This window comes from Caloenas nicobarica, chromosome 10 (genome assembly GCF_036013445.1).
Source record: "Caloenas nicobarica isolate bCalNic1 chromosome 10, bCalNic1.hap1, whole genome shotgun sequence".
NCBI lineage: Eukaryota > Metazoa > Chordata > Aves > Columbiformes > Columbidae > Caloenas > Caloenas nicobarica.
In genome coordinates, this window is record NC_088254.1 from 8,503,479 (window position 1) to 8,515,569 (window position 12,091).

A 12,091-nucleotide genomic window follows, 5' to 3' on the forward strand; every position below is an offset into this window, starting at 1 on the left:
AGAGAGAGAAGGCTTTTCAGGAAGCTGTTTCAGCGTGTGGGCAGCACAACTCATCTGTCTGCGAAATCTACTGACGTGGGGTTTTTCCTCCATTTGGGGGATATTCTGCTGATTAGATATATTTTCAGCAGTAGTCAACAAACAATGCTTGCAGCTGGCAAAACCAACAGTTTATTCAGCTGGAATGCTTTTATTTTTTCTCTCTTGTTTCTGTTTTCTGTGCTAAACTTCAAGAAGTAAATTAATATTGTCATTGAGGCCAGTCCAAAACTTGTATGGTATTTCCATCCTACTCAGTTAACTTAGATCGTTTATGTAAGACTGAAGTAATATATGTTTGGCATGGGACTGGTGTACTAGGAGGATATTAATGTATTTTTAATTATCAAAGACCTTTTTCATCCCAGATTGAAATATCCAAAGACATTTTTTTTTTTCTTTTATGGCTATTCATGTTTTCTACCACTTGAGTTTATTTCCATCTTAGCAAAATGAGAAAGAATCAAAAGTCTCTTGATCTAAATCTTTTATTTGTACTGGACTGAAAAGGTATTGAATTACTTATATGACAATCAGTACCTGACAGATGTAACATCTCTTTCTAATGCCCTTTATGCAATGTTTCTTGATGTAAAAAATAGTATAACAAAAGGAAAGAAAATCTGGGACGTTGGTTTACCTTCTTTTCCTGTTAGAGAAGGTGAAAAGTTGAATTGTCACAGGTGAGGTCAGATTAAATCCTGCAGCTAACGAGAATGTAAAGAGAATTTAAAGAAACCTTCAAAAAGTCTTACATAGTATTATCAATTCCTGTATAAAATAATTTAATGTTTTAAATACTGTTTAAATAATTCATCTTTATTTAAATTTTATATTTGGAACTTTTTTTGAATTAACACTTAAATAAAATTTGTTAAATATTAAAAAATCTTTTAAATATTTAATACAATTCAATATAAAAACAGAAAAAGTAATATACATTGTTCACACATAGTATTGTACCTGACAGCTGAGCTCTAGAGTGAGCTTTTGAATTTTTCAGACAAGTCATAGCTTAGTTGTGGCGAACCACTTGCTTATCCTCTCTCTGGACTCTTAAGATGATAACAAATCCTTACCACCAATATTATATACACATACTGTATACAGTAATTAATTTCCATCTCTATGCTCAGAATTGTAAATAAATATTTTTCTCAGCATTTAGATCAAAATATTGTTTAGTGGATACACACATATATTTAGGACGCACACAATTTGACAAGAAACATAGCAAATTTACTCAGCTCAGTTACAGGAAAATTTAACTTATATGCAAAATAATGTAACTGAGAAGTTGTCACTGCTGCTTTTAAAATTTGTAATAATCTTATTACAAAATGTTTACAGGTTGTGTTAACAGTGGGAAAATTAGGATTCACTTGTCCCTTTGGTGCCTTTTCATAAGTCCTGCCCAGGATAAAGGCAGTAGTGTAGGCATGGTGCTGGTGTCTCACAGCTGGTATTCACTGACAGTATTACAAACTACGACAGTATTACAAACTCCGTGTTAGGCTTTGGCAGGACTCCTCTAAAGGCCAAATACCAGTCTCCGATTTTTAAGCGTAGGTGTGTCTGTCATTGATAATGAAGTTTACTGTCAAATTGTGAATTGCTTTTTCCATCCTTCTGTAGAGAACTCTGTATTTAGCAAGATGATTTCTACAGATACTGTAAATGGATTCAGGTGGAAAGAGGGGTACTCTCATGCTTCCTGTTACATGCATCTTGTATTATGATTGCAATAGTTGTGTCCCATTGCACGAGGCAGTCCCCAGAGTCTTCACGTCTTCTTGAAAAATTCTTCTCCAACAGGACTCCAAAACTTTACAAAGACTAAATTCTACGTAGCTACTTAAGGATACTTGCAGAAGGAAAAAATACCAATGCAAATCAACATTCGCATCAGGAAGCCTAGTCTAGAAACAATACTTGGAAGAGCAACACATGCCACATGGTATGTGTAGTTATTCACAAATGAACAAAACTCACATTTCCAATTTTGGACTCATAGTTTCCTATTCATATGCAATCTATGAACTAGAAACTATTTGCAGGAATTATTGCATGGCTAATTCTTAATAATTCTTCCTGAAAATATAGCTTCTTCACAGATAACTCTGAGGCACAGTTTCAAGATGAGCTTTCAAGAAGGATCGGAATGCTTTGCTCATGTCTTTGCAATGTGAGATTCTGAATGAACCTTGAGGAAGACAGAGTTCACAAACTGTGAGAAATATCCTGCCTTCCTTTCACTCCTCCTGCCCTTTTCCCGGGCATGAAGGTGCTCGACCAAGGTATTCACTCAGGTGATGGACTGTACCTGTGTGACTCTGGGCTTGGTTTACATTAAATTCGATTCTCTTGCTTTTAGAGGAGCAGACTCTGAAAAGGAAATAGTTACCTAGGGAGGATGAGCATTTCAGTCACTTTATTTTAACCCATCCTAAGAGAGAAACTGAGGCCTTGAGTTTATTTCATAGTAAAAACATGGTACAACAACAGGCCTCCATTTGTGTCTCTGAGGACCTCAGCCAAAAATTTGGGATTCTGTAGGATAAAGCAAGCAGTCAATGCTAAAGTAATACTCCCTCACATCTTTTACCACTTACATCACTGCTCAGGAATACTTCGTGTCAGCAACAGGCTGATTCTCAGCTGCTTCATAGACACAAAGTTTCTGGTATTCTCAGCTCGGCTCTTTTCATTGAGATATCGAAGTCATGTGAAAACTAAGCAGATTTCGACGGGAGAATTTCAGAATCAGAAATAATGAAGTGATGAACTATTAGGTTTGTCTTTGCAAATGTCTGTGTAGACAAGATAATTTGTATTTAAGTCTTAACCTTTCCTTGGACATATATGCAGTGTGTATATATAAATATATATTTATACAGTTCATAGTTTATATCAAACCAAAGAAAGCTTTATTATTCATTAGTGCTCTTCAGATGATAAACTGAGCAGAGAAGGTCAAGTTTTCTTGTAAAGACATGCTATGGTGACTCAACAGAAGGAGGTCTATAAAGAGCTAAGCATACAACATTTAATTTTTAAATTAAAACCTTAATCTCAGGATTTAATGACTTATTTTCTGCTTTAGATTGTTCATTTAAGTTTAAGCCTGTACAAGACACTGAGTTACTTTTTCCACACAGGAATCTGTTCAACAGTAAAGAGACGAGTGTGTGTAATTTTTTTTTTTTTTAACAAGTGAGGATAAAGGCATCATAAACCCTTCATTTTCTTTTTGATGGTTAAAAGGTCATGGGTTGAAAGAATGTCTTTCTGGGGAGAAGAAAGAAGTAGTAAACCCTGCAAAAATTACTGTGAAGCCTGTTTAAGAATTCAGACCAAACTTCTAGGTCAAATCTAGAAAGATATAAAAGGACAAGTTACGTGATGTATGACCTTAACTTTCAGGTTTCTGGTGTCTCAGACAAATTCAGAATGCTATAAAGGCCCATATGCTCTATGTAAAATGCATGGAGGAAGTTTATGGGTCTGACTGGCTTTGAGTGAGCTGGAGAGCTGCATACCATAACTCGGTAAAAAGCAGTAACTGAAAAGCAACCTCTTTCTCCCTTTTCTCTCTGCTGTTGGAGTTTCCATCTATTAGATTTCATCCTCTCCTAAATGTGTTTACAGTCACTTTTTCAAATAGTTAAGATGGACCACCTTCTACCTTTTATAACGAAGTCTGGAAGAAGTGACCATTCCTGGCATTGCCTACCTGTTTTGTAATAGGTGGTTCAAAAATGTGTAAGAGACGGTGGTGCGATACTGTGTCATTCTGAAGGGGCTCGCAGCCGCTTTGCACCTCCCACGGAAGAGAGCTCAGAGGAGCTGCGTACAGGCAGCCTGGGGGAAATCCTTGGCTTCCCCTCTGAAATGGTGCTGCTTTTCTGAAAGGAACTCAGGACCAGAGAGGGGGGCAAAAGAAAGCGGACAACGAGAAGCAGCATACTCATTAAAAACAAGCGATCAAACAGAAAACGTACTCTTATTTGCTACATATCATACTTCAGAGAATCAGATTGTAGTTAGGAGTTAGGCAAAATCTTTAGACACAGCCTCTACAAAGTTTGGTGCTGACATTAAAATACCAATTGTACAAATGATTGTGAAGACTGAAAAAGCCATCAAGCAGAGCCGATCCACTACAGAGGCTGCAAACTTCCATTCATTGCAAATGGCTTCCACTTCATCCTGGTCTCTGAACCGGTTTGCAATGTACCTGACCTCTTCCAAAATTTTTGCCAAATCTGGGTCACCTTCAGAGGGGTGCCCACTGTGCAGCAGGTTTTCTTCATCTGTTGGTGAGCAGGTCATCCTCCCACAGATCACTCCTGAATCAGTGGTAGGTGTACAGTGAACCCCTTCCAGCCCCCTAAACCCAATGTATAGCATATTCCCGTTACTGGATTGCTGTCCACTCACAGTGTTCATCTCCATGCTTGACAGGCTGCATCGACGCTGTTTATGTTGACAGGCAGGACGCACTTTATCTTCCCCTGGTCTTTTCATCCGCAGAAACCAAGCACACCAGTTGAGAAGGATAATTCTTGTCTGAAAGAAAATTTTTGAGAATAAGCACATCTTCACACAGCCACTGTCTTTAGTATTGGGATTTTTGCAGCCTGGGTGACTGTCTGGTCCATGGCCCCTGCTTAGTCTGCACAGGAGTTCTGGAAAATGGTGCCAGAGTTTTCCAGCTGATTAATTTGCCAATCACTGAGGCTGCTTTCTTATTCTAGCAGTGCTGTTGATCACTATTGGGAGTCCCCCCTCCTCTGATGGGAGTCTCCATAGTGTTGATTCTTCCTTGCACTTGAACTGCAATATGGCAGCCTTTTCCATCCTTACTAGAAACCATGAATTAAAAAGCAAAATAAAACACGAAACCCCACAAACACTTACTGAAGAAGAGTTACTTTATAATAGTATTCGTATAAATAAATTACAGTAAATTACAATTCTTCCACTCATATTTGTGCTCTAGTATTAAATTCATATGACATTTCTGTTTGGAGGGGGCTGCTAAAACAGATGCCATACTGGACTGGACTGAACCACCAAGCTCTATAATGTTTGAGCTCTGTTTTCACGTTGCTTTCTTGACACCTGATTACAGAGTTTAGAAAACAGATCTGGATATAGCATGGAGAAAAGATGGAAAAAATATTTTTATTTTAAAAAAATACTTTGCAAATTTAATCAGTTTGTATCATTTTATTGTTTTCTACGTTGCCTTAATCCAGCCTTACAGAAAGTGCAGGCAAGGCAGAGACTGTTCAGTTCAGATTCAAGCTTCTGTAATTTATTTCAGTCAGATTTTAAGAGCTCATTCCAGGTTTCTTTTCCAAAGAACTAATTAAATATTATTGTCTCATATAATGTGAAAATCTTATACTGTAATTAATATTAGATTTGGTCCATTTATTCTGACTGCGGATTGCCACTCAGAGTAGATATTATATCCAGGCAAACATCCCAACCAGAGACAGATCTTGCCCTGTTACTCTATTTACACTATGAGGCTTTACCAAGAAGGATAATATTCCATTAACTGATGGCCTGATCCAAAATCCACCAGTATCCAAATAATGTTTCATGGACTTCAGCTTCTCAACACTAAAGCTCACTCCTCCACCTCAAGTACACTATTTCCTGAGGATGTCTGGCTCAGTACTAAACATTTGTCCCCTTTAGGTCATCAAACACGTCTAAAGATATATCTTTTATTCATTGAAATTTATTTTAAAGTCACTAACCCAGAATAGGCCAGGGAATATCTCATTATCTCTTGACTGCAGGGCATTGCTGTGTGTACATTTTTTTTTGCCTAATCAGGATAATAATAACTCATTGTTCTGGAGAGAAGAAAAAAAGGGAGAAAGGTCTTTCCATCTTCAGTAATGCCTGATGCTGCCATGAGCTGGGTGAAGTCAGGAAGAGTGGCCAGTTAGCTGATGATACTCATCCATATTTTGTAATCCAATATCAGTGTAATGTTCTCTGTAAAAACAACCACTCACAGAAGTATAAAGAAAGTCATATGTGCTTAGGAAAAGACTTTAATTTTTCTTCGCACTTTACGGATGTTTTTGATGAGAGGTGTAAAAATGAGGATTTTCAGAGCAAGCTCCTTTTCCACTTTAGCAGCCATCTTTAACAAGTATTTTTTAGGGTCTTGATGTTTCTGTATCCACAGCAGCTAAATATGTAGCAGTTGCACAGTTGAACCTTGAGGCTACTGTATTTCATGCATTTATAATCTCCATCAGCACCTTATTCTTTCCTTCTACTTGTTTCACTTCTGACATCTGCGGCTTATTAAAATATCACCTTCACATATATTTAGGTTTTAGCAAAATCCTGAGCTACTTCTAGCTGTTGTGAAGGAGATTCTGAATACAAAAGCAAGTAGATGCTCTCTGAGAATCAAACCACATGAAAGGTATCTGACCATCTCATTTCTGGTGAAACTACTTTTCAAAATAAAGCCTTTAGGAAGGATTTTGATGTTTTTAACAGTAAGAAGTAGACATGGGTCACTAGCTACTCTGTCACATCCCTGAACTGGACGTTTATGCAATGGATAGTGAATGAAAATCAGACCTTACCCATTTAGGCATTTTCCCCCCATCTGGATCATGATGATGATATTGTAGAACAATAACAGTGACAACAACAGAAAGACCAACGATAATCATAGTGCTGGCAAAATACTGAGCTGCAAAATAAACAGATAATTACAGCAATATACTTTGGCCAATATTGCTTTGTAGCTATAAGAGATATTCATATACATGCATACATGGTGTTAAGTTCTTTTTCCAGTGTAGTGATACATGTGCTACTTTAGGTATTTGTGAAACATTTCTCAAAAGCAGACAGAGCAGCAGTTATTTGAGAGGAGACCAGTCTTTAGTAATTGTCTTCGTGGAACTGAGCACCTGCCTTTTCTAAGCAACCTTGAAAAAAATTGTCCTCCTAATTTTCTTTCACCAGTATTGTGGGGACTGGCTAGTACTTCTTTTGAAAAGTTTATCTTTGTTTGAGCAGTTACAGTGGGAAGATTTAATCATGTTTAGCTTTGTATTCCTAATGTCTGGTCAGTTGTGTCAAAACTGCAACAGCTTCTTCCATGGCTAACTGACTCCCTTATGCTTTCCCAAAACATACATATGTTTTCTGTTTTGTTCAGAGCAGAAAGCATGAAAGTTGTATAGGGAATCAACCCATCAGAGCTTCTCATCAATTGGCAACATTTTTCGAATTCAGTTGCAGTAGGCCATTGCATAGGTAGTAATTTGCCTTACTTCTGGCAAAGTCACTGCCCCTCATTTGACAAAAGATACAAGTGAATAAAAGCGATACAAGTGAATAAAAGCTGTAGTTAGCTTACCGATTAAGGGCACAGAGTCAGATGTTGCTGGCATAATTTCAGCCACAAGCAGCATGAAGACAGTGAGAGACAATAAGACTGTTATACCTGAAAGATAAACATTAAGTATGAAATTAGATCAGTAGGTTTTGATTACAAGGCAGTAAGAAGCAGAAAATGAACCTGAAGGAGGGCTCTTTGCAAGATACATTCCCACTTTTACCCTTGTACCAGCATGTTAGTGGTGCTCCTGTCCTTTCCTGTATTAGCTCAAGTTCAAGGTAGCAGTGCTGCCAAACTAGTACCAATGCTTGCACAGATGTATATATTTTTAGGCCCTTGTAGCTGTTCAGCTTTTATCACCATTCGCTAATTAGCTGAGGTAAATCAAAGTAATTCTTGCTGCTTGTTTGCTTTAGAAACCTGGTGTGATTTTGAGTATTTGAGCATACGACAATTGATTAATTGACATGGAAGCTACAGGTGGTGTAATGCATAATATTCCTGAAAAAGAGATTTGCTCTCCTGGACAGACTTTGATATCTTCTGATATTAGCTGTTGGGTCCTGCACATGGCTATGCCCAAGCTGTCTTGACTGTTGATTTTTGGAGTTTGACTTCTGCTGCTCAGTGACAAGTTCCCATCTTTCTGGAACAAGGCTTAGCTTTTTTCTCCAGACTGGTCTCAAACAATAAGGAGTCATTGTAAGGTGGAAAAAGATTTAGGAACAAAGAATTAATCTTAAAATATGAAGAGGGACTCCTTGATTAGAGAGGCTACTACTCAATTAAACCATGTTCTGGAGAAATGTCAGCTCTGCTTCTACCTTTTAACAGCTATTTTCACTTAGTAGAAGCCAGTGTATCTACAGTTTTGTCTGAGGCAAAAAGTTTCATTACATATTTAACCTCCATCTTAAGGACCAAGTACTTAAAGACATCGGATTTGTTTCACAAACCAATACCGTAGTTAAAATTTGCTATAAAAATTAGAATAGTAGCAGTTAGAATCAATATTTCTGAGAAGGCACCTTAGGCTCTTAATACAACTCACTATTAAAATGAAATATTAAGAAGAATTCCATGTTAAAGTGTTCAAATGCATATTTGTAAACTTAAGCTTTACTCAGTGAATATGGGATTTCTCATCAGCAGAGAAACATCAAAAAATGAAGCCCTGCTTCCTAAGGCAGGCTGGCAGGAATTGTCATGCTTCTGCTCGGTTGGCTGGAATTTCTCCATTTCACAACTTCAGCGTAGCCTAGGCTGAGAGCAAGGCTTAAACATCACATGGCTTCAGCATCAAACAGTAAAAATAGCTGATGAGCCAGAAAAGGGCACACAAGCTATTCCTCCTTGCCTACTAAGACTGTTCAAAAAACTTTAAAAAGGACGACTTCTTTTGGTTCAGTCATACTTAAAATATCCTATTACGGATTTACCTAGTGAGATCTTTTCTCCTGAGTCTGCAGGAAGCAGAAAAACTAACAAAGCAAGTGCTGATATCAGTACACAGGGAATAAGAAGATTGAGTCCATAATAGAGAGTCCTACGTCGCATAGTTACTGTGAATGTTACATCTGGGTAAGGTTCTTTACAGCATTCATAAAAACTCTCAGTTCTCTTCCCAGGAACTCCTGTGGAGGAGGGAGAAGGAAGAAAAGCATAAATTAATGTGAATAAACTGTATGTTATGTAGTGATTATTTTTAAAAAAGGATAAATGTAGCTTCCTAAGTTTTACTATAGGTAAAATTACTTCTTTAAGCTTAATTCCCAATTAAGTCATTTTTGTCAGATAATAAAGGAAAATCAGATAAAAGATACTTACTGAATTCAAGCAGCGATGTTGTGACCTACTTTTTATGTTGATTTTTCACCTTACATCTGTTCTCAGAGTTTCAAATGTCACTAGCTAGGTCATTTAGTAATTTAATTTCTGTCTTCATTTCCCAATCATTATTCCATTCATTTCAGTAGTGGAGACAAGGTTGCAAGTTCACAGTGTAAATAAGAAATCAAGAGCTTACCTACTAAATCCCACTCTCCATTTGAAATATAGCCAGATATATCTGCTTCTTGCATTTGTAAGTCCAAGGACCAGCCTCCGTAAGTCCAGGATCCAAACTTGAGGTTACACTTCTGAACATCAAATGGAAACCAGCGCACATCTATGTAGCACGAGCTTTTAAATATGCCTAGGTTGGATTTTAAATACCACCACTTAATTTAAATGCTTGTTCCACATAATTTTACGTTCATTTTGTAACCAGACCTTGTTCTACATTGTGCCCTCGTTTTGTTACTTGTAAAGCATACTTAATCTCAGTTGTGTCTTCACTTGTAAATAGCAAAAGTCAGTCACAGAAAAGGGAAAGAACTGCACTATTAATGTACTGATGTTATAAACTATTTTTGAACTGCATTTCCATTTTGTCACATACTGGGAGAATGCTTAGAGAAGAGCTCAGATTTTCTAGATACTATATTTCAGAAAAAAATGAAGCAGAATATGCAGTCTGTTTCTTCTATTTCTTTTACTGAATAAAATAAGAAATCCTGAAAGATTATTGTCTATCTTTTACATTATCTTGATTTATTCGGGAAAGCTAGCTTCTTATTTTTCACTTGTTGAGTCAGGCCCTGTCATTTAGCAGCTTTCAGAATTGAACTGAAACCCCCCCATCAAATGGAGCATCTTAAATCAAAAGAACAGGCAGACCCTTGAAATCCTCTGGGGATCCTAGATGGAAAACCTAATTTGTCTGGAACGCACTTGGCTCTGTTGCTGTAGTTTCTAAAATTCAGATTCTAGGAAGAGTTAGTTCTAAGAATTATGCTAATTGAGTTTGGGAACAGAAACAGTATTCAACTGCTATACATCCAGAGAGTCAGTGATGTATTCCTGATATCACATGAATGTCAAACACAACTTTCCTTTCAGACTAAAAATTACTTTGAAGCATCCAGTGAATAACTTCCAATAGAAGATACATCCAAGATGTTACTAAGCATCTTACTATAAAGTTCATATATTAGTAGAAGAAACAGCCAAATTAATGATTTTTTTTAAATTAAGCTTTGCCATGGCTTTAATAAACAATATCTTTTTTATATTAAGAGTTTTTATTTTTATCTTCTTTTATACTTCTGCACTTCTGAAATAGTGCATTAGAGAAGAATTTACATAATTGCAATTAAAAAATTATCATGGTGGTTTTCTTACAGAAGTGTTAACCATGTAATTCATGATGCATCTAGGCTTAAATCAGTAAGATTAGAATAGCTAGTTAAATTTAAAAAATCAGACAATTGATGTCAAATTTGAAACCTCACCAGATATATAAGTAGTCTGAGTTATCAAAATTTATGACATGCAAACAGCCTACCTGGCGGCAGATATTGGCAATGTCCTGAAGAATTGACTAAAACATTAGTGTGAAATGTTGCATCAAATCTTTCATCAGCACTAGAATAGGGGAGAAACAAAATGGGTTATATGCTCTTTGGCTAAGAATATGTGAGACAAATCCGCTCTTCAGAAAAGGATTATTTCTCCCCCAAAACTTGACAGCTTTTCTCCTGTCACCAGTTTTCTGTGGCCTTGGAGTAACTGGCCTGATACTGTTGGGTTTGTTCCTGATGAGCAGCTGTGAGGGTGAGCCACCTGGCTCTCGCTGCTCACCTGTCCCGCTGCGGTCCTTACAGTGCTGTGGTTCCATTTATTTCCATTTGGAAAGTAAGCACTTTTCACAAACTTCTCAAGCAACTGTACAGGGAAATCTGTTCTCTTGCTGTCTACATTAACAGCAGCTAAGGAATTCTGAGGAGATGGATACTTCAGTGCTCATCCTACCTATTTGCACGGCTGAATGTTATTACTATAATACATGCCATACGTAAGACTGTTTAATGCAGCTCTAGCCTTCATTATCTACTTCAGAACCCATGAACTGATTTCAGCAAAAAAAAGAAACCCTACTAGAGGTGTCAGGGTAGTGGTGCTAGCCGTTCATCATGTTACTTGGAGAGTGCTTCCAATTACGAACTGACAGCTAGTGCCAAGGAATATCTCAACTAAATATCTGACACTATGAACCAGGAATTTACTAGGCACTAAAATGTTAAGAACTTCTAGATGGGAAACAACCTATTTTCAAACATTTAGATGATGAAATAAAGACTCTTTCCTATGAAAAGTTTGGTAAGTTTGCTGACTTAAATCACTCTGTTGAAGATGTTTAGATTACTTAGCATTGCTATGGATATATACTCATATAGTATTGTGCTCTATTTTACAGTTCCTGTTTACTACTGCAGGATTTTGTGATAGGGTATTGCAGATTCCGATTTATACCTCCTTTAAATTTCGGGGCCTAGGTATTCAAGAAATTGACGTAGCTGTTTAAGTTGGTGCCTAGACTAAATTGCACAGAATGTACTGGCAAGCTACTAGCAGTGAGTGATCTTTGCATCTCAAAATTATTTCAGGAACTGCCGAGTTGAAGTCATGTCTGATGGCTGTTGGCCCTGATTGTAGACACAGGCTCCTTTCTCGGGCTTCCATTTGTGCAGGGGATCAGCAGAATGCGACACAGGCTGCTGCACTTTGTTGTGGTGTTTGTAGTTTCCCAACAGTCACCTTGTGGCGACGGGTTGGTGC

The 12,091-nt window shown here is 37.3% G+C and overlaps 1 protein-coding gene across 2 annotated transcripts in view; it reads right to left on the reverse strand.

The window, feature by feature from the left end:
* Positions 1-988: 988 nt before the first annotated feature.
* Positions 989-12,091, reverse strand: part of CHRFAM7A (CHRNA7 (exons 5-10) and FAM7A (exons A-E) fusion) — a 39,811-nt gene continuing 28,708 nt past the window's right edge. For both annotated transcript variants that reach the window (XM_065641504.1, XM_065641505.1), the window contains 6 exons: positions 10,818-10,897; positions 9,459-9,626; positions 8,872-9,066; positions 7,451-7,537; positions 6,666-6,775; positions 989-4,608 (listed from right to left, as the gene is read on the reverse strand). In XM_065641504.1, coding sequence (XP_065497576.1) covers positions 4,090-4,608; positions 6,666-6,775; positions 7,451-7,537; positions 8,872-9,066; positions 9,459-9,626; positions 10,818-10,897 — 1,159 coding nt within the window. In that variant the 3' untranslated portion in view covers positions 989-4,089. The remainder of the gene's footprint in view (positions 4,609-6,665; positions 6,776-7,450; positions 7,538-8,871; positions 9,067-9,458; positions 9,627-10,817; positions 10,898-12,091) is intronic.